The 23249-nt window shown below is 50.0% G+C and overlaps 1 protein-coding gene across 4 annotated transcripts in view; it reads left to right on the forward strand.

Moving 5' to 3' along the window:
* Window positions 1-12948: 12948 nt before the first annotated feature.
* The window catches only part of Mlph (melanophilin), a 35531-nt gene continuing 25230 nt past the window's right edge, over window positions 12949-23249 (forward strand). The window contains exons 1-2 of one of the 4 annotated variants that reach the window (XM_063267316.1): window positions 12949-13218; window positions 19070-19202. In XM_063267316.1, coding sequence (XP_063123386.1) covers window positions 19093-19202 — 110 coding nt within the window. In that variant the 5' untranslated portion in view covers window positions 12949-13218; window positions 19070-19092. The remainder of the gene's footprint in view (window positions 13219-19069; window positions 19203-23249) is intronic. The other 3 variants (XM_063267315.1, XM_006245404.5, NM_001012135.1) reach the window with 3 other exon arrangements.

Genomic DNA, 23249 nt, shown 5'->3' on the forward strand with positions numbered 1-23249 from the left:
TCCATCGTGTACGTGCCTCATACCACATACCCACCTATGGATGCATGCCTCTGAGTTTAGCTGATTGTGGAACGTCCGTACAATCTACAAGCAGCCTGAGCAAGCTTAAGCAGCCCAGGGAGGTACCGAGTCCAAGAAGGTGCTGAAGAGCTGAGACAGGAAGAGCAACGGCCCGGAAGTTCCTGAAGAGGTAGACAGAGTAAAGGACATGCTTCCTGCTCCGAGTATACCCATGTCTCTTAGAAGACAGCTTGGCTCAGCAGAACGTGTGGCCTGGGATTGTTGGAAGGCAGGTGGGGTGCTTTGGGGAAGGAGAGACCAGGCAATGAAACAGGATTGGTACCTCTGGTAATCAACCTAAGTACCAGTGAGTCAGCGCTGTAATGGAACTTAGGGAGATCTGAATAAAAATGGCTGCCATAGCCCCACAGGAGGTGTGGCCTTGTTGGAGGAAGTACGTCACTTGGGGGTTGGCCTTTAGGTTCTCAGAAACTCAAGCCAAGCTTAATCGCTCACAGTCTTTCTTCCTTCTGCCTACCAGTGTGGATGTAGAGCTCTCCACTGCTCCTCCAGCACCATGTCTGACTACACACTGCCGTGCTTCCTGCCATGATAATGAACTAAACCTCCTAACTGTAAGACAGCCCCAATGAAATGGTTCCCTTTGCTGTGGTCAGGATGTCTCTTCACAGCATTGAAATCCTAACTAAGACAGCAGAAGAAATGCATTCAGTCTTTGAGGTTGTAGGCATAGGACATTTGATTCTGTGTCGCAGGAAGCTTTGCTGAGCAATCCAAGTGCTTAGCTTTGCAACCGCTCCCAAGAGAACATGCAGCATAGGACTCTGCTTCTGAGGAATCCAAGTCAAAGTTTATAAGCAAATAGATCGGGCCTTCAGATAAGGCAAACAGCAGAATGAGTCATGGGTTAGCCTGTCCTGAAAAAAACAGCTGTGAGATAGCCAGAGCTCTCGAGGTAAGTGGCTGAGCTCACCCTTCCAAGTCCAGATGTTTCCAGAAACCAGTGGGGAGCAGCAGTAGAGGCTGCAGGACCATGTGGAGGGCACTGTGAGCTAGGTCATGGTCACCCAACCACAGCAAGGAAGTCACAACGCCCTAAGCCTGCCATGCTAAATAAAATTAAATAAATAAATGAATAAACAAACACAGGACATGTGTATGTTGTGGAGTGTTTCTCCCCTCCTCCTACCCCTCTCCTTCTCTCCTCCCCCCGCAGCTCCTCCACCACCACCACCCCCTGCCTCTCTCCAGGGTCTCATTATGTTCCCAGATGGTCCTTAAACTTTTGGGCTCAACGGTCCTCCTACTTCAACCAACCCAAGTAGCTGGACGTGTCACCATACCCAGGGTCAGACGTTTAAACTTGAGAGGCTCCCTCAGGAGCTGTAAGACAGGATAGGCCACAGATGGCAAATCATGAATGAAAGCCTGCCACGGACATAAGCCTCCATCTCCACCAAGATGGCAGAAGGAGCTGGATGCTGTAGGCTGGGGTGGCGGGGGTCCCATCATCCCGACTGCTGACTGCAGGGATAAAGAGGAGGCTGTTTGGTTGTGTTCTGGGAAGAAGTGAGGCAGGCAGAATCCTGCCGGTGTCCTCCTACAGAGGAGCATTCTAGCTAAAGGTTTGGAGTTCCCATTCCACCCCCACCCCCGGTTTGGGATGTTTATCATGAAAATGTTCAAGCACAGAGCAGAGGGAAGAGAGCTACCGAGGAAGGAGCACCCCCTCTGCTCTGCTGGATTCAGTGTGGGCATTGCACAGCATTTTCTCTATTCATGACTCCCTCTTGACTGCTTGCCACCAACCTCATGCAGTATCCTGGGAGGTTCGAGTCGATTAGCAGGATGAGAAACTGGGAAATGTCCTGATCCCTGGGATTCACTTAGATTTACATCTGGGCTTCCCTTCCCATGCCTGGCAGTGAACAGTAACCATTCCCAAACCATTGTCTTCTAGCTTCTGGGTGGCTCGGACACACAGGCATTGGAGGAGGTCTGGGGAAGACCAATGAAGAAGACTCTGTCTGACTCTCCCTCTCCCTCTCCCTCTCTCTCTCTCCCTTTCCTCTCACATTCTCTACCCCTATCTCTTATGCACGTGTATCTGTCTTTCTGTTCTTCCCTCCTCTCTCTTCTCCCCTCCCTTAGATATCATCTCCTTCCACACCCTGTGGAAACACCTCTGCATCCTGGGCCTCCAGGTGACCTTCTGGGTCATGTTTTATTGTTCCATTCAGACTTGGCTACAAAGAGTATCTAACAGGCAAATGGTTTTGGTCATTTGGGAAGCCCAGCAAAGGTAGATAACTCTGGTAGAGATGTGTAGTGGGCAGAGCCCAGAAGAGAAGAAAAGAGAGCTGGTGTAGGGAGAGAGGGCTTCTGGTAGCATGGAGTCTGACCCTGGAAAGAGAGCCTCAGGCCGCGTATGAGATATGCAAGCAGCCCTACGGAGGAGGGGCACTGGGCCGAAGCCACCAGACTCTGTCTGGTCCCAGTGTTTCCAGAGAAGTACTATTATGGAGCTGCCTGAGAAAGAGGCTAAGGCTCGCACACCACAAAAGATACTGAGGGTGATGAAGCAGAGGCTGCCAGCCAACTCCCGCCTCCAGCTTTCCAGCATGTTCTTTTGGAAGAAAGATCTAAGTGGTGTTCCGCCATATCCGCCTTAGCAGACTCCTCCCTGGGGGGAAGAAGGAGCTTAAGTCACACACATCTTGATTCTATCCTGAAGGAACTTCGTGTGAGTGAGAAATGAACAAGAAGGGGGTTGGGGGCTCGCCCCGGGATACTGATGTATATAATTTCAGCGCCAGAAGTCTCTTGGCTGTGGACATTTTTAAATAGCTGATGAGCCGCACGAGACCACAGCGGATGAGCTTGTTAGGGCCCAGCTGGGATGAGTTAAATTATCTACACGGGACAGAGAAATACTTGAAGCAATAAATCTCCAGCGGTCGTCCACGGAACATGGGAAAGTTTCCTATAAAATTACCATCCGTTACCTGCTCCAGCGCTAAGCAAAACCTCCCACTTGGATTTTGGATAAACTCTTCTTCCCAAGTGGATATTATTCATATACAGCAAGAGGCGCTTGTTCGAATGTCTAGCTCAGTGAATCCTGACCCTCCTGCATGTGAGCCTAGCAAATGCCTTAAAACACACAGCCACCACCGCAGCAAGGGGCAAGGCGCTTCCCTCAGCCTAAGAGATGCTTGCACTTCTGTGGCAGTCATTCTTGACCCTGACCCCAGGCAGCCATGTATCTAAACTGTGAATCAGATTTGCCTCTCTGGAAACCCATGCACGGAACCATTCTCTATGAAGCCTTGTGTCTCCTTCACACGGTGGGGCTCACTCCTCTGCTCTGCAAGCCCTCAGTTTCTATTGCAAAACAAACTCTGTGGTAAACATACACGACACCATGTTTATCTACTAACTTGTACACAGTCTCTTGCTGGGTTTCCACAAACAACTGTGCACAAGCTTCATTTCTCTCAGAACCCCCTTACATTTTAGCTCTTTGACATTTTAGCTTTCTACTTTGAGATAATTGTAAACTCGTGTGTGGTAAATAGCAGAAAAGCTTCTCTAAATGGCAATGTCTTACATAATACACAGCTCTGTGTATGTGAGAGAGAGAGAGAGAGACAGAGAGACAGAGACAGAGAGAGAGAGACAGAGAGACAGAGAGAGACAGAGAGACAGAGACAGAGAGAGAGACAGAGAGAGAGGGACTGGGTATCCGTATGTCTAGGTATCTCTGTGTGCATCTCTTGCCCTCCCCTCGTGTGTATGTGTGTGTCTGGGTGTTTGTGTACCTGTGTGTCTATGTGTGCGTGTGTGCATGCACACACGTGTCGAGTTCTTAGCGGTTTTATTGCAGGTGTAATTCATATGTTCGCCACCTGAGTTAAGACCCAGATCAGTCACAAAGATCCTTCAAGGAACTATACCGCCACAGCGCCTTAATTCTTTCCCGTTCGTAGTCCAGGCAGCTCTACAAACCTCCTTGTCTTAGCCAGGGTTACTATCGCTGTGATGAAACACCATGACCAAAAACAATTTGGGAGGAGATGGTTTGTTTTGCTCACAGTTCCGTATAAAATGGTTTGTTACCAAAAGCTCACGCAGGGCAGGAACCTGGAGGCAGGAGCTGATGCAGAGGTCATGGAGGGGTGCTGCTTACTGGCTTGCTCCTCATGGCTTGTTCAGCTTGCTTTCTTAGAGAGCCCAGGACCACCAGCCCAGGGATGAAATCAACAATGGGCTCCTCGTCAACAGTAGGCGGGGCTCTCCCTAATCAATCACCAATTAAGAAATTGCCTTGTAAGCTTGCCTACAGCCCAGATCTTCTGGAGACCATCTTCCTAACTGGTGTTCCCTCCTCTCAGATGACTTTAGTTTGTGTCAAGCTGGCATAAAAGTAGCCTGGACACTCTGTAAACTTTTCACTTTCTGAATGGAATCATGACCTGTCTATCCTGACATCAAGCTCAGCATCTTGATTCCTGTGGCCCTAACCCCTAACATTGTAACCTGCTCATTTATAAGGGAGCAACTTCTCTTCCATCACGCTTTTGAAGATGAAGCGCAAGGTAGCATCAAGAAGGTAACAACGGCTGGCCCAGAACCCAGCCGTGTTGGAAAACAACAGGAAGGGGGTGTCAAATCTTGAGAGAAACAAGAGACCTCAGTGGGATTCCCACTTACCACAGGAGGCTAAGCAGGGCTATCACCTAGCTGGACGGTGATAGCTAGGGGCTGGACACCTAGCTCCACCGTGAAAGTTTCACTAGCAGACATGGCCAACTCTGCATTAATTTGCTACTATCCATTGCATGTCACCTTAGGTCCCTTGGGCCCTTAGAGTCCTGCAGTAACCTAAACCAGACAGAAGAGGGCACCAGACGCCTGAAGAAACCATCCATCCTGCTTGGGGAAACCTGTCAGTAAAGGTGTGCACCAGGAAACCTGTAAGGGGGGGGGGGGCGCTCCAGGGTTGTTGACCCTAGAGCCCTGGCTCTCCTGGCCAACTTCCCCTGGGGATAAGCAGGTATCTGGTGAGGTGAGGGGGATGTTTGGCTGCAGGAAGAGAACAGAAGTGAAATGCATATCCTTGCCTGGGCCAAGAGAAGAAATGGCATCTCAGAAGGCAGAAATATTAGAGATCCAAAGGACTTCTGGTGTCTGAAGGAGTTCAGGTGACTCCACCCAAGAGCCTAGGTCAGCATCACTAAATCAATGGCCTCCAGCCACTCGGAGACCTCAGTAGCCTGGTGGCCTTTAAGCCTTGCTTGCCTCAGACTAGCCCGGATGGAACCCCTCTTCACCATGCACTGTCCATGGCCCCTTTGTAAAGTCTCCACCTCCATGAGCCTCAGGCCCTCCTCTGTCAGTCCAGTAAGGATATCAGAAGCACCGCTGTAGTTTTAGAGACTGGTTTGAGTCACAGAATGGATGCCTAGTGCGGAGCCTCAAATGATATAAGGCTTATAGCATCTCCATGTCATCAGAAGTCAGTGTTAGCATCACCACCAGGAGGGAAGCAACTCTCAGCTGGGGCTGCAGTGCAGAGGATGGGTTTGGCATGACACCAAGGTGGCTAGCATCCCCCACTAGAGGTCCTAGGTACTGCTGCCCTTTAAACGCACACCATCTCCCAGAGTTCAAGGTCCCTTTTCCACGGCTGAAGAGGAGGCCCTTCTCCTAGGATTAATAACTGCTGGGTCTACAGCTGTGCCACCCAGAACCCACCTGACTTAGGAGTAACCACAGAGGCTCAGGACTCTCTACACTTACTCAATAGCCATGGCGGAGGCCAGACACGGGTGCCGAGACTGTAACTCTGTGGTGCTGAAAATCCCCTTAGACTCACCTTCTTCCCCCCAAATGCCAAGAGCCCACACGGCCTGTGGGGTAGGTAGCCTGGGGCAAAGTTGACGGCTGTTCACACCATTGCTACACTCTGGAGCTTTCAGGGCCCAAGGCTGAGCCCTGGCAGCCCTAGCAAGCCGGGCTCCACCACTTCTCATCAATTGGCTATTTAAAGAGACACTTAAGAATGTATGGCAAAGGGGTTGGGGATTTAGCTCAGTGGTAGAGCGCTTGCCTAGCAAACGCAAGGCCTTGGGTTCGGTCCCCAGCTCCGAAAAAAAGAATGTATGGCAGAAAGAAAGACTCACTCAGTATGGCCACACTAGGAAAGATGAAGAGATAAAGAGGTGTACTGGCCCCTGAAAGTCCAGCTTTGAGGTGCTGCTGGCATGAGATGTAGGTTTAAGCAGACATCGAGAAGCACGCATAACTAAGCCATCTCCATCAAGGTGGGCAGTCATCATCTGGGCTTCAGTGTCCCAGAAGGTGGCCTGAGTAATTGTTCAAACTGAAATCTCTTCCTAGGACACGAGGTCCTCCTCTGGCTGGCACTGGGATCCCAGCCTTTTGCTTTACCTAGCATGAGATTCCCAAGAAAACTTTTATTTTGTGGGGTTCTGTTTTAACAGTCTGGTGGAGGGGCTCGAATGTCTCTCTGGAATATCCACACTCCTGCCAGGACAGTTAACACTGTCTGCTGCTTCCTAATCAGGAGGACGTGAAGCCCCAAAGGCCCAAGAAATCCAAGGCCCGGGTGTTCCTGGAGTCAGAACTCTTCTCTACTCTCTTCTGTCTCCCTGACACCAACTGTTTGCAGGCAGTACCAACACCACCATCCTTGGCCTCCCTGTCTTCTCACTGCGCTCAGCCAGTGAGGACCAAAAAGGACTTATTGGGGGGTGGGGGGTTTGATAGGAACTAGGTATGGATGCAGTGTGCCTCAAACTCTGTAGTGGCAGCCTCAGAACTACAGTCCTGAAGCCACATCCTCTGTTTTTCCGGCCTTAAGGTAGGTGGATTTTGCTGTGACCAGATGGAGGGATGCCCTCTCTTTCTCGGCTTAACTCCACCACGCCTTTGTCAGGAGAACCTGGCCACTCTTTTACCCTGTCTCCATCTCAGGCTGTAGCTGGGATGCACAGACCCAGGTCCCCAGGAGGTAAACATTGAATGGTCTTGGCTCCACCCACCAACCCGCTCCCCCCACCCAGGGTGCTCATTTCCATGAGGGCCTGACTCTATCCGCTACATCAAGCTGGATACTAGAAAAGGAGAAAAACCCCAGAGCATCCAGAAGGAAGGCTGGACCTTCCAGACCTCAGACCCAGACATAAGTGCTCACTGGAAAGCCCCTATAGGCGTGAGCAGCCCAGAGGAGTATTACCAATGTGTACTCTTCAACACGCGATACTCAGAAAGAACATCTCCAAAGCCATGGTGGCTCCTGGGCTGTCCCAAAGCCACATAATCCTTCGCATAATCTCTTATTGCCTCCTAGGGATGGCAATCTAGGCCCCACCCCACACTCTACCCCTCCTCCTGCTGGAAAACACCTGCCCCTCCCCTCCCACACACAGCCCACTGCACCTATCCCGACATCAGCCCTCTCACGGTGATGTCCTACCTGACACAATGTTGCCAGAAGTGATGCCCCAAAGGCTGACCTGTAGGGGGCAGGACTTTCCCAGGGTCCAGAGCCCGGCTGGAGTCCGGTGAGATGGGGGTTTTCCTGACCTTAGGTCCCAGGAGGCTGTATGTGGGTGGGTCCCTGCAGACCTAGAGGTCCTAGAGTCTAGATAGGCAAAGAGCTAGGAATCCTGGTGGTGGGAAATCCCAGCATTCCACCCCTACCAAGGGACTCCCCAAGAAAACTGGAGTGGGGCCAGTTCCCAGGCTCTGCAACAGTCCCCACGCCTGGCCGACAACCAAGACCAGGGCACCAGGAGTGTAGTTACGTTATTTAATTTAGTATTGGGAGGAGGAGAAAGAGGAGGGAGGGAGAGACGAAAGGAGGGGGGGGAGGGAGAAAGGGGATAGAAGGAAAGAAGAGGGAGGAGAACAAAATTGAGCATTAAGAAGTGTGTGGATGAAAACTGTGCATAGGGGTCCCAAACTAGTAACCCAGTTGTGGCTCGTAATGGTTCTGCTTTTGAAGTATGGGCAGAGAGGACAGGCCACAGGGTGGTGGAGCTGGGTTCCCCGATGAAGGTCTTCTAACAAAAGGCAACAGTGCCCCAGGAGTGGGTGGCCTGAACCTCAGTGTCTTCCCCCACCCTCTTGGGTGGGCTCCGGGCCACCGCCGTGGGGACAGACAGGGCGGATGCCCTGCACAGAAGCCGCAGCAGCCCTGCCCTTCGGACTGCGTGAGTCACAATGGCTGGCAGTACCCCAAGACGCTTCGAGGGAAGCCAGGCTGGGAAGGAGGGGGGCACGAATAAGGGGATCCTGGGAGATGAGGGAGGCAGAGAGCGAGAAGCTAAACTCCACCCTCATTGGGGAAAAACGGTGTCGGGGCCTGCAAAGGGGTCCCTGAATTAAATGCAGGGAGACTGAACGGTCTAGCTCAGCTGAGTATGACAGGTGACCGCCCGCTCTTGCGGGTGTTGGTTTGGTACTGCGCCCAGGTCCACCAGCTGTGGTTCTGTCGCCCCCTCTCGGTGTGAAGGAGTCACAGCAGGACACTGCTTTCATCCTGTACAGGACTGGGTCCCAGAGGCTGGCCGGGAGAATCCCCTCCCTATTATCCCTGGAGCACGCTGCCAGGAAGGGATGTCAAAGGAGCCTGTCCCTATAGCCACCTAGGAATGGCGGAACCAGCCCTGCAGGGTGTCCCAGACCCTCATCTCCTGGTACACAGCAATTAGAAGACCAAAGCAAGTTAGGGGAATCTGCAATTCCAGCCTTGGGAAGGTTGAGGCAGGAAGATCGAAACAATACTTTCAATAAAAGAAAATATGAACCCCTTGTGTCTTAAAGCGCAGGAAGCGTCAGGAAGTTCTGTCTTCACAGGGGATTGCTTTGGAGTCCACTGTACTTGCAAGTTGCGAGACCCCGAGGGAACACACAGATTCCCTTCCTCCTTCCCATCCTCACGGAGCCGCCATGTTTCACAACATGGAACCCATCCGACAGTGGCTTACACAGGCTGTAAATATTGTTCCCGTAGCAAGGGGTCTAGGATAAGAGTGTGCACTGATAGATCAGTGATATTGTAGGGGTTCGAGCCTGTCTTTCCACCTTCTTTCTCCTAGGGGAGTCTCTCACTTGTCTCCTCCGAGTTGCCAGGCAACACTCTAGGCAGCTCCAGACCTGCCCACATTCCCACCACACCCCACACCCCTACCTCACCCCCACCATCTGTATTCCAGGTCAAAAAAATGTAAACACACAGAATATCAAAGAACTTTCTGCTACTGAAGGGACACTGGCATTGGGAGGTCTCTCCCTCACCTTCACCGAACAGAAGGTATCTCGTGTATCCTCCCTTAAGGGAGAGGGAAACACACAGATTCTCGACCGGCTGTGTCCCTCCCCTGCATGGAATCAGGACTCACTAGTCCAGAAGGGACATGGTCATTGGTGTGTACTACATGGTGCTATTCTATGCTGGGCCTTGCCTCCTAGGCAAAGGCCGAGACTTCCACTATATAAACAGCACAAATAAGGCACAGGCTATGTTGAAATTCTCCCCCAAGATGGCACGGCTAATGGTGCCACTCCAGCCTCCTGACTTTAGGGATTAATGGATGATGTAAAATTAATGGATGGTGATTTAAAAATTGGCTGTTGGGATATTTTATGAGATGGGTTTGTGAAACACATTTATGATAACTGCCGCAAAGTCTGTGTTAGTGAAATCTGTCATTGTGACTTAAGTAACTTAAGACAATTCAGTGTGACTCAAAGTTCCAGGTTGACTGCACGGTTGGACTCCATCGCTCCAGGAGGCCGATCACTGTGGTGGGGAAAATGTTTTAAAGCCGTCCACCTTATAGACTGAGAGCAGAGGCCCACACCTGGGGCCCCACTTCCTCCTCTGCTAGGCCCTACTGCCTAACATCCCCAGAACCAGAGTACTGAGAGAAGTCTAACTACACACCACCTGACAGGCACCAGAGAGAAGCCAGCCTTGCCTCTGAAAGGTTCCTTCCGACAGCTCCTTCCAAATTACAAGCAATGCCAGGCAAATCCAAAATTAGGGACAATCTACAAAATGAACAACCAATACAATTTACACATTATATAACCCAGAAGCCAGGGAAAATCTGAGAAGGAAATTCTATCCTAATATTAAGAGACAGTGGGGATAGAGAGATGGCTCAGTGGGTAGCATCACTTGCAGAGCAAGCCTGAGGGCCTGAGTCCAAATCCCCAGCATGGTAGCACAATTTAAAGACATCACTTGGTGGCACACAGTTTAATCGCATCACTTGGGAGGCAGAAGCAGGTGAATGTCTGTGAGTTCAGAGGCCAGACTGCTCTACACAACGAGTTCCAGGCCATCTAGGACTACATAGAGAGACCTTGTGTAATAAACATGTATGTGTATGTTAAATCATATACAAATTGAATCACACCCTATAATATAGACATAGAGAGTGATTCAACTTGTCCCATTACAATGCTCATTTTGACTCCTGCATGAAGACTCTGTCATTCTAGGCTTCTCTGTGGTCAAACCCCTTTCTTCCTGTTTGCAATAAATAAATTCTTTGTGGGGAGGGATGTGTCCATTCATCATTTACATACAATATACATACTTATATATATTATATCCGTGTGTGTGTGTGTGTGTGTGTGTGCGGTGTGTGTGTATCTATCTAGTGTATGTGTGTGTGCGGGTGTGCGGGTGTGTATGTGCGGGTGTGTGTGTATGTATCTAGTGTGTGTGTGTATGTGTGCGTGCGTGTGTGTGTGTATGTATCTTGTGTGTGTGTGTGTGTGTCTGTGTGTGTGTGTGCACGGGTGTCTGTGTGTGTGTGTATGTCTGTGTGTGTGTGTGTGTCTAAGCTTGCTGGATATCAGCCTAGGTTCTGGGTCAGTAAAAGTTGCTGTCTCGTGGGAATATGGTGGAGAGTGATAGAAAAGTGTACATTCTTGGCCTCCTCATGCACACTCATATACACATACATGTTTGTACCACACTAGCATACATCAAAGTACACATACATATATGTACATGGGTGATGGCTGCTAGCACGACTGATTCTGGACCAGACCCTTTGGCATGTCCGTGAGAATGTCATGGAGTCAGGAAGTCTACAAAAGGCAAAAGCTCCCAAAAGTGTCAAGTTTCACTGATTGAATTTCAGTTCTGTAGAAGGTCATCCTGGCTCAGTACACACTGGCACATGTCCATCCGTAAGTCCCCCACAAGTGCCTGAGGGAAACGGGGAGTCCTTTGTGTCACACTCACAACTTTCTATAACTTTGAGATTACTTCCCCAATTTTAAAATTGCTTCCAAATTCTATATACTCTTTGACTCAAATTGAAATTCCACACTTCGTTTTTATTCTGGGGATAATTGTTCTGAGTATATTAGTGGAGGTGCAATCATATCTGTACCATATAAATCACACTCAATACACAATGTTGACATTAGTAGCTACAATGATATCTGTGGAGAAATTATCTTTACAAAAAGAATCTGTCCACCAGTAGACATCAAGCAACCATGAAGTACAAGGCCTATGTCCTCAGACAGGATGCAACAAATTTCTGCTGGCCTTAGTGAGTTTTTGTCAGAAGCTCACCATGTGACGGACTCCACGCTGGACTGTGAGGATTGAGTCCAAAACAACTGACTGCGTTGACTTTATTACTAACACAGGTGCCGGAGAGCAGTGAACCTGAGGGAGGCAGGCAGCCTGCCCAGGGTGAGGCAGCCAAAAAGTCATGCTTCTCCCAGGAACCCCAAGTCAGACAGCTGCTTAATCACACACACACAGTCACACACACACACACAGTCACATATTCAGTCATATACACACATACACATACACACAATCACATAATCAGTCATATGCACACACACAATCACATAGTCATATGCACACACACACACACACACACAATCACATACTCAGTCATGCAGGCACACAGAATCACATACTCAGTCATATGCATACACACAATCATGTACTCAGTCATATGTAAACACACATAAACACACACACAATCACATATTCAGTCATACACACACACACACACACACACACACACACACACACATCTGCAGATGACCTAATGCATGCCTTCTAAGGCTCCCTTTCCTCTTCTGCTGATGGGGAATAAATGCTACTATCACTCTGTCCTCCCTGGAGCTATTTATTACTTATGTCCCTGTCTCTATTTTGCAGATGCCAGAACTGAGTTGTAAAACTCATCCCTAAAGAGTAGAGGGCTCTCTCTGTAGCTCAGGCTGGCCTGGCTGGAACTCAATACTAGCACAGGTTGGTCTGAAAATTTCAGCAATCTTCCTGCTTCTGCCTCCCAAGCGTTGGGATTTTGTGTGTGAACTAGCACACACTTGGCTAAGTGTGCTTTTGTAACAGGGTTAAGATTCTCGTACGCTGGCGCATTGGGCGAGGTATGGTTCTTTCAACGTCCGGGCAGATCTCTGGGTGGAGAGTTATCAGACCACAGAACTTCCGAGCTTTTTTCAGTAGTGAAAGCCCTGGCCAGGCTGCTCATTTGGGGGTGGGGGATGCTTGGGAATCCATCTGAGGCCCTGGAGGACTCGCGACTGGAAACCTTGGGCTTGCAGTCTCACTGACTAGTTGGTGACTTTGGGTAGGGCGCTTTTCTGATCCTCAGTTTCTCTGTGAAGCTGTCTAAGTAATGAGTTAAAATGGGTATTCGAGGAGGTACCGCGTTCCCGGAGGGTGTGGTTTGCCAACAGGTTCCTCCTAAGGGGGACCAGAGCTCAGTGAGGGAACTGAGCGCACAAATCCGAGGTGTGTGCAGCTCTCAACCCGCTCAGGACAAGGAGGCTTTGTCCTCCACACCCACTTCAGCGCCTTTCAGGAGGGCCACCGGTGTCTGCTCCGCTCTTGGCCTGTCCAGGCACCCTGGGGTGCACGGTGAACCCGGAGCTGGGCGGGACAGGAGTAGCCCACGTGATCTGAGCCGCAAGCTGGGCAGGACTGGTGCCACAGCTGACTGGATCCCTGCACTCAGCTCTGTCTAGCTCAGTGCTCCCTGACTGGACACTGGCCTCAGTGCCTGGGGTTTCTCTCTCACGACCTAAGAGAAAGGAGCAGAGGCCAGGACTCACAGAGCCAGAGCCAGAGGCTGAGCAATCCCAGGAGAGAGGCTGGTGAGTGCACCAAAGACCTGGGACTTGCAGAGCTCCCAGGAGAGGGAATCTGGTTCCCGGGAGGGTGTAGCGACACTGAACCCCCAACTCCGGGCTTCTTCTGGATGCCTCAGTCACAGTGGGCTAAACCACTGGGGAGCTCATTTGGGGCTAAATGGTTGGTTTTAATCAAAAGCTTCCTTAGAGCTAAGAGCTGGTGCCCACTGGAGACTTGGACTGGAGCCCAGGGTGAGAGGTTATTTGTACAGAAACTTCCTCCTGGCTGCCCAGCTAGTCTTGGTGCACGAAGGAGGCACCTGCCCTCCTCCAGACCTCTGAAAGCACCAGACTTAGTGGAATCATTTTTAGTTGGACCATCGTTTCCCTGGGCCCTCCTCCTTATTATGAGAATGTGAGAAGGTGGGTGGGCTGTTGGCACCTCGGTTGTCACCCCACTGTGTCCAAGCCTGTGAGGGAGCTGAGTCTCACAGATCTAGGAAGACTCGGTTGTCTGTTATGTTTTTATGCTGGGCGGACTTCTGAGGGCTTTGAGTGATAATGAGGGTTCAAGACTCCCCTAGTTCCCAGGACATACGTCTTGGGAAAAGGGATGGGCTAAAGACCAGGGGTAGCAGGGCAGTGAGGTTGTTGCACCCCTGGGCCTGATGGCTCCCTGGCCCAGATGTTTGTCATTTGACACCCACCCATCCCCCAATTGATTACAGGGCCTTACTGAGACACACCAAACAGCTTTCCTGGCCAGGAGCATCACACCCCACGCCCCACCCCCACATCACCACCACCACCACCACCATTCCCAAGTCTCCAAGGTGTCACTTCTTAGAATCAAATCAGCACCAGGCAGGATGGGGGATCAGTGTCCCATCTCCAAGGTCGGTACCCACTGAGAACCCGGACCCAGCACACGCACGAGAAACTGGCTTTCCTGAAGCACTAGTGACCCTGAAAAGCTGCTGAGAGAGGTGAGGTCAGGAAGGGGCAAAGAGGATCCCAAAGCCTACAGGCTTGTGATAATTTTCCCTCCCCTCAGAGTTGATGCAGGACGGCCATGTGTCCTGGCCGTACAGTTAAAGCAGCTTTTAGGGGCTCACTGTCTTGTTCTTTTCAAAAGCGACTTTTGAAAGAAGACACACACATCCCTGACATGTATATACACTGCCCCCTACCACCGTGGTGCCTCTTAAGTCTAAGATGCCAGCATCATACTGGGTTAGAGATGACCGGAGACCTTTGTCGATAAAGATTGGCTTATCTGCTTCTAGTGCCACCCGTCCCAGAACCTGGCACATCCATGGCTGTGAGTAAACAGACTGGGGAACAACTCAGCATATGCCAGCTGACAGTGGCAGGATTACCCATGGGCCCCGACCTCTCACAGTAGAGACAGGGACACAGAGATCTTGAGAGCAGGAGGGACCTGTCTGGATCCAAGCTGCCTAGGCTCGAACTGGTTTGGAAGCCCAGCTGCAGACTCTGTAGCTGCCCTTGGTTCAGGTCTTGCCGTGGCCTGGAGTAGAAGCTCGGCATGTAGATCAGAACCGATAGCCATGGATAAGTGTGGCTCCCCCAGAACCAATGAGAATCAAGCTGGAAGTGCTGCCAGGCAGCCTGACTTGTAGAAGCCTTTCGTGGTGGCACCTGGCACTTCTGTGGGGGGTGGGGGGGTGCTTCTGAGTGGCGGTATGCTCATCCCTCTCCTAGAGTCTGGAGGCCCCAGTACCCCCTTGGTGTAAGACACACACACACACACACACACACACACACACACACACACACACACCCAGAAGCTCTGGAGACAGCTCCAAAGGAGTCATAGCTGGCACCCCTGTTAACACCTTTATCAGCAGGACCTGCCTGCCCGAGTCGGCTGCCATCGATGAGTTGTTTCCCGGTTTGTTTGCTCACGGTCACAGATGCACCTGGTTCTGGGATAGGTGGCCCCAGAAGCAGATAAACCAGGTCTTTATCTACAAGTTTCCCTCCAGCGAGGCCAAAGTGATCATTCAAGCCTTTAATACATAAAGGCAGCACTCGCTTGAAACCCTGCAGCCAGGTCTGGGTGGTTCCCTCTTAGCTCTCCTCTCTCCTTCCTGCTGGCCACTCATTCCGATGCCTCCCCGCTCCCCATGGTAATCATTAAGTAATGGGGACAGCTGGCACCTCAGCGGTTTGAAACAGGATTAAAGCTAAGCAGTGGAGCAAAGAGAACTTGAGAGTGCTTGGGGGCTCAGGAAGCTCGTGACTGGGTTATCAGCACAGACAAGGAACAGCCAGAGCCTGGAGGCATCACCCTGCCCAACAAGTACCCATCCCCCCTGCATGGCCAGACTCGGGGCAGCCCTGAGCCTTCCAGCGGTCTGGCACATGCCCTGCCCTTTGCACTTACAACTGTGTTATAAGTACAGACGTACAAGAGCAGAGCCATTGGTGAGGAGCAAGTAAGGGATGACCTAGGAGCACTGGCTTGGTGGGAGCTGCAGACCATGCCCGGACAAGGGGCTACCCTTTCAAACCCACTTCAACTGAGCACACCCTATGCTGGACTGAGCTGGGCAGTGAAGCCATCAGCGTGTCCTCAAAATGCCACTGAGCATTATTCTTCATCTGTAGAATGACAAAATATTCATGAGGGTGCCTTGATGAAGCCTGTTAGTTTGTAGACGAACCTCAAAAGCTAATAATTTAAAAACTTAATAAATTTTTAAAAATTTTAAAAATAAATTTTAAAAATTATTAGTCAAGTCAAACTCTGAGGATAAGACAAGAGGTGGTTTCTCCTTTGGCTTTTCCTTTACACTGAAGATTTAAGCGCCCATGGACTTCGATTTCTACTTCAGGGGGCGAGAGGGTGAGAGCCCTCAGCTGAGGGTCACGCTGCTTGTCTGCTCCAAGAATAGCGCTTGAGTGACCCGTAAGACACTTGCTCTAAAACGATGAGAATTCGGGATGAATGAGCCCCAGTCACCCACCAAATAAGAACGTCTTGTTCTGTTCTTTAGAAGCCAGACACCACGTGTCCTGAGGGGACAGCCCAGAGAGTGCACTTGTCCTGTGATACTTTCTTGCCCACCCCCGAGGCACCCTCTGAGTGCATTCCTCAAAATCTGTGCCAGAGGTTGGGACTATTAAGGGGCAAGTGAAACAATATCGAGAAGTTACCTCTCACCGATTTGAAGGCACAGGGTTGGGGGCTATGCTGGTTGGCAGTGGTGGACTCTGGAAATTCACTTTAATAGCATCTGCCTGGAAGTTATTAACTTACTGCTATTACCCTGTTATTACTCACTTTTCTTCTTGCTGTGGAAAAGAAAAATACCTGACAGAAGCCACTGAAGGAAGGGTTTACTTTCGCCCACAGTTTTAGGATGCAGTCAAGGTGGGGAAAGCGGGGTGGTGGTTTGTGACGCGGGCCGTGGCAGCAGGAGTGTGAGGCAGCTGGTCACACTGCACCCTCAGTCAGGAAGCAGATGCGTGCTGGCACTCCGTTCAGTTTCTCCTTTTAATGACCCCAGCCCATGGGATGGTGCTCCCCACGTTCAGGGTGAGTCTTCCTTTCTCCATTAAACCTCTCTGAAAACTCGTTCACAGAAATGCAGAGTTGTATCTCCTAGGTGGTCCCGAATCCAGTCAGGTCTGACAAGGAAGATTAATCATCACAACATTTCTTGTTCTTAGTTTTGAAATTGTTCTTGCGATGTGGTCCCACTACGTAACCGAGGTTAACCTCCAAGCAGAGATCCTCCTTCCCGGAGCTAATGAGTTCCGAGGCTAGGGGCCACAGTTAACCTCTGTGTGGCCAAAGTAAAGTGCTTCTCTGACACAGAGCTTGTTCTTCTCAAATGTTCGTACTGACTGCTTCTAACTGGTGGCTGTAGAGGGCGAATCTCGGGATTTGAAAGCAAGTTAGAGACTTCCAGATTCGTAGGAATGTATTGACAGTGGAGGCCTTTCCCTCAGGTATCTCCACTGAGAACATGGCACAGCACCACCTCCCAATGGAGGACTTCTCTCACCACACAGTGGGCGCTATTCCTTTGCTGGTCCCTCCCTACTTCCACCCTTCTGAAGTTTCTTCATCCCTAGTGGTCAGTGAGATTGTGTTACAGTTAAGCTCCCTAAGGTCAGTAACTCTGTTTGACCCTGGTACATAGGTCCTTTCTAGGCTCCTCATGAGAGCACCTGGCTGGTCCCCTTCTCCATGTTCCCAAGAAATTAAGTCAAATCCCCAAAAAAGACTGCTGAGGTCTCTCAGTGCTAGTCAACTTGCAGTCACCCAAAGCAGGTCTTTCTAGCATCTAAACTCTGTCGTTCCTAGAACCATATGGTTTCTGGAGCTAGCTGGAGTAGGAGTCACCCATCAGCCTCCCTGCATGACCTGCTGCAAACATTGACGAGCATAGAAAGGACCTATGTACCAGGGTCAAACAGCTTTACTGTCCACGGGGAGCTTAAAAGTAACATAACCTCAGTGACCACTAAGAAGGATGAAGAAACTTCAGAAAGGAGTGACCAGCAAAAGAATAGAGCCCACTGTGTTGAGAAAAATCCTCCATTGGGAGGTGGTGCTATGCCATGTTCTCAGGGAAGATACCTGAGGGATAGTCAACCATTGTCAATGATGCCTTTAGTTTTATACCCAGATATAGTGTCACATAGATATGCCCTATGAGAACCATGTGACATCTCTGTACAAAAACTCAATAAGAGAGCCTATCTTTCTCTGCTCATCTACATCACGACTTTCACTGGCCTGCCTCACATCCACTGCTCACTGTAAGAGCATACAGATCAAAGCTGTTAGTGACTACGAAGGGAATAAATATCCCCCCACCCCATCCACCCCCGCAGTATTGCCACCCACAGGGATCCTCGGACCAGCCACGGATCCACTCAAACATGCACAGAAACTGCTTGAGGAGGCTGAGCCTTGCAAGAATATTCTTGGAGCAAGCACATTTGACATCATGCTAGTATAATGTCCCCAGGGTCTTTCTACCATGTGACAGCCCTAAGCAGGAAGCCCCCACCCAAGAAGACTGTAGACCTTTCAGACAGTGAGGGATCATCTCGAACCTTGCCTATGGTGGTTGCTACTTTCCTGGTAGCCATGACAAGACCCTTGGCAAAGGTAACCTAAGGAGGGAAAGATTGCTCTTTGTCACACAAAGGACACGGGTGACAAGTATGGTGGCAGGAGCATGAGGGGGCCGGTCACATGAACTCCACCGGCATGAAGCAGAGAGAGATGAATGCTGGTTCTCTGCTCTTTCTCTTCTACCCTTTTTCTTCAGCCAGGGACCCTAGCCTGTGGGATGGTGTTGTTCACACTCAGGATGGGTCCTTCCTTCTCAGACAAACCTCCTAAAGATACACCCAGAGGCATATCACCTAGATAATTCTAAATCCAGTCACATTGACAGTGGAGATTAGCCATCATGCCTACCCACGGAGCCAGTCTCCGAAGCACCCTTGCTCTCTGAATCCGGGCCTGTCGCTCTGAAGGTCATGGGCAATGGCCCTTGGGACTCAGAGCTGGAGTGGGTTTAGACACGATTTTCTCTTTTACGAGCAAATGCAACAAGGCACTCTTTTTACAGCAGGAAAGTGAGCTGTACGCATACCCTGGAGGGCGGTGGGGGCAAGAACTAACTTCTCACATCCCTACTTCCATTCATTTAACTGTGTGAAATTTATTAAATGGCCCTAGCTCCCAGACAGGTATTTGTAGGTTTAAGAAAACCACCTGGCCCAATGCATACACGTGGGTGTTTTTGCTAATCTCCCTTTGTGACTTACTGGGTATCCCAGGGGCTCTCTGGGGTTGATCAGCTGTGGCCCTGTGACTTTCCAGGGTGGCCTGGAGGAGGCGCAGAGATGGGGAGAAAGCTGGACCTTTCCAAGCTCACAGACGAGGAGGCCGAACATGTTTGGGCAGTGGTTCAGCGGGACTTCGACCTCAGGAGGCGAGAAGAAGAAAGACTCCAGTAAGTGTCTGGCTGAGCCATAGAGTTCAGGCCCCCTGATGTCCCAAGCGGCTGTCACCTCTGGTGTGGCAAGTGGGTATGTGGCCAGAGGTGCAGGGTGAACAGAGTGGATGGGAAGCCATGATCTGGGAACTGGCTTTCCTTTCAAGCTTTGGCTTCCTTGTTGTGGAATGAGGTTCTGTTCTCTGAAGAGAACTTGACTCTACTCCTGGGAGCTGTCTTATAAGTCCCATGGTCCTGAGGCTCCACCTTGCAGAGAGAAAAGGAGCTCACTTTGTGACTTGGTGAATGTGGTTTGACTCTGAAGGGATTCAGGCAGAAGTTGGCTTCCGTCCTGTTCAGGGATGTGAGGGGCACCCCTCTTCCTGGGTGAGCCCAGCTAGTGCACCTCACTCTCCCCAACCTGAGCCAAGATTTATCTCTCATTGCTCACACCTCCCTCTGTGTCTCTTCTGCCTCTTCACACATGGAAAGGCAGTTGGTCTGTCTGGTGCCTGTTCTCTTCCCTCTGTGTCTTCTGGGGGTCGGGTCGGTGTATCAAGGAGTGAGGCAAGGGCTCTGAGCAAAGGAAGACAACTGAGGGCAAGCCGGAAAAACACGAGGGTTAGGACCACATGGGCTCTGGGGATTAACATGTGGAGGTCTTGAGATTGGGGGGCATGGCTCGTCAGACCCCAGAATTTAAAGCTGGGAGTATTGTAAGAGGGTCCCATCTTCAAATAAGGGCCAGGCGATTTGTTTTCTCCCCCTCCTCCTCTTCCTCCTCCTCTTCTTCCTCCTTCCTTCCCTCCTCCTCCTCTTCTTCCTCTTTTCTTCCTTCCTCCCTCCCTCCCTTCCTCCTTTTCCTTCCTGCTCCTCCTGCCCCCTTTCCCCTTCTCTTACATCTGATGGTAGTATCACCATGTAGCTCAAGCCAGCCTCAAAATCAAGATCCTCCTGCCTCAGGCTCTCCAGTGTTGGAATTATAGGATTCCCAGCTCAATTGTCTATCTTTTTAGTCTCCTTTAGTCTATAAACTACATACATACATACATACACACACACACACACACACACACAGACTCCACGCACCACACATATATACACATACCACACACAGAGACGCACAGAGAGACAAGAGACACCTCTCTCTCTCTCTCTCTCTCCCTCCCTCCCTCCCTCTCTCTCCTTCCCTCTCCCTCCCTCACTCCCTCTCTCTCTTGAAACATGCTGTAGGAGCTGGCTGCTTAATTCCATGGTCTCCCACAACCTGACGTCTCCCAGCCACATGCCTCTGACATCCCTCTGACCTCTGCAGTACAGTTCCCTTGTCCCATTTTCCTAAACTGATAGAGAATTCCAGAGGTGTGTCTCTTATCTTCCATGCATTCCCTATTTGCATGAGTCACCTGGGTCTTTAAAGGACAGAAAATATAATCATGTTATTATTTTTATACTACACAAACATAGCATTGCCAAAGCAAACCTTGCCGAGAACAGCCAACTTAGTCTCCACTTGTGAGCCCCTCCCTCCTGGGACACCCCATCCTGGACCTGAGTCACCTGACACTATGTACAAAGGAGACCTCAGCGGGACTGAGAGCCTGCACTCTGCCTTGCCTTGTGTCTGAGTCTTTAAAGTCCTCTCAATATCTCTTCCTCTGTGTGTCAGGTCCAACGCTCAGCTGAGGCTGTGGTGGGAATCACTGGACAGCCTCAAAACCCACAAAGAGCAACCAAGTGATGCATAGCCAGCCTCAGGGACTCGTGTCCTAGGGAAGGGAGTAACTGAAATACACTTAAATGGCACATCCTGTCCAAAGGGCGCAGCCCACTAACCAAATATTAGACCTGCTAACCTTCCCAGAAAGGCAAATAGGTGTGCAGTTCTGATCTCTGCAAATACACAGGAATTCCTGAGATAATCTATGAAAGACCTGTCATCATGAGACACAGACAGGCAAAGGGGCATATTTAAAAGTCAGCAGAAGGGGCTGGAGAGCCGGCTGAACAGTTAAGAGCACTCGTTGCTCTTCCAGAGGAACTGGGTTCGATTCCCAGCACCTACATGATGGCTTGCAACCATCTGTAGCTCCAGTTCCAAGGGTCCAATACCTTCTTCGGGCCTTCATGGTCACCAGGCCTATGGACATGGTGCACAGACAAACACTGAGGTAAAAACAACCCTACACTTAAAATAACATTAAAATTAAAAATCACCCTCGGCTGGTCCAGCATCCCTGCAGACAATGATAGCCCAGAGCAATTGCTGACAGAGGAAGTCATTTGCCTGCCAGGGCTGGAGATTATTAGCATCAGGATGAGACATCAGTGGGATTCTGATTGGCCTCTGTCTCCTGTATTCACACATCCCCTTCCCCACGTTCTCCCCAACAGTTCCCTTTCCACCTGGACCATTCCTTTCCCAGAGTCTTCAGGAAGGCTGCCACACCCCTTCACTCACATCCCTGACAGGGATTCCTTACCTACTTACTACCTTCAAGCCTCTACCTCTACCCCTTAACTCTTTCCTTTCTGTTGCCTCCTAAGGATCACTATTCCTTTGAGTGACTTTGAGTTACATTATTCAGTCTAGCCTTAGACTCCCTCTTCAGTCATGGGGTTCAGCTGCTAGTGCAAGGCAAAACCTTGATTGCCTCTGTAGCACTGCTTTTATGTGCTGACTCTCTGGAAACACTCCCCCAGCAGATTTCACCTCAACCATACTGGCCTCCTCTTAATCACTGCTAATTTATCACTTCAGCTGACCAGCATCAAGAGGCCCAGCAAAACAACGGTTTCACTTCAATCGTTCTGATATCTCGTTAGTCACTCTTCATTCTTCAGCCCCACCTAACCAGAACCACATAATCGTATTCTTAATTCAAAAGAACAAATGGCCCCCAATAGTCTTTAAACTATTCACAAGGCAGGCCACCATCTCCCGCATTTCCTTCAGCATTCATACTTCCAAGCTCGGTCTCCTGTGAAACAGAACAGCTGAGTTCTCAACACTTTTAGTTCGAAAGTCCTTCCCCAGACTTCCCCAGAACATGGTTAGGTCTGTCACAGCAATGCAACACCCCACTCCTGGTAACAAGTTGTCTTACAGTTTATATTGCTTGATGAAACATTAGGACAAAAGTAACTTCGGGGGGAAAAGGGTTTATTTGACCTACACTTCCACAGCACTGTTCATCATGGAAGAAAGTCAGGACAAGAATTCAAACAGGGCAAGAACCTGGAGGAAGGAACTAATACACAAACCATGGGGGATGAGGGGGAGTGCCGCTTATTGGCTTGCTCTCCGTAGCTTGCTCAGCCTGCTTTCTTATAGAACCCAGGACCACCATCCAAGGGATGGCACCGCCCACATGGGCTGGGCCCTCCCTCTTCAATCAGTAATTAAGAAAATGTCCCACAGCCGAATCTTATGCAAGCATTTTCTCAATTGAGGTTCCCTCAGTTCAGATAACTCTAGTATGTGTCAAGGTGACATAAAAACTAGCCAGGGCAAGTAGCTAGTTGGTCCTATTCAGTGATGTTTTGTTCTGATGTCTGAAATGGTGGGTGCAGCCAAGTCTGTAGACACTGGGCCTCTTCTTATATGTTCCTACCTAAGACAAAATTGAGCCCATAGACTAGGGGCAGGACGAGATTAACAGCACAGCTAAGAATAGAATAGAATAGAATAGAATAGAATAGAATAGAATAGGTTAGAAAAGTACATCATAAGAACTATAAAAATTAAATACCAAAAACCGAATCGGAGATCAATAAGTGGACTGATGAATTTAATAGAGAGAGCTCTCAGAAGAACTATAAACACAGTAGATACTTCAAAGGGTGATCAGCATCCTTGAGCATCAGGGAAATGCAAACAAAAACTGCTTTGAGATCCCATCTCACCCAGTCTTAACGGCTACCACTGAGAAAACAACTGACAGCCAGTGCTGGCAAAGATGTGGAAAACAGGATCCCTGGTTCACTGCTGGCATAAAATATAGACTGGTTGCAGCCACTGTGGAAGGCAATATGGAGGTTCCAAAAATAAGACCTCAGCTAGCT

The sequence above is a fragment of the Rattus norvegicus genome, chromosome 9, assembly GCF_036323735.1.
Source record: "Rattus norvegicus strain BN/NHsdMcwi chromosome 9, GRCr8, whole genome shotgun sequence".
NCBI classification, from domain to species: domain Eukaryota; kingdom Metazoa; phylum Chordata; class Mammalia; order Rodentia; family Muridae; genus Rattus; species Rattus norvegicus.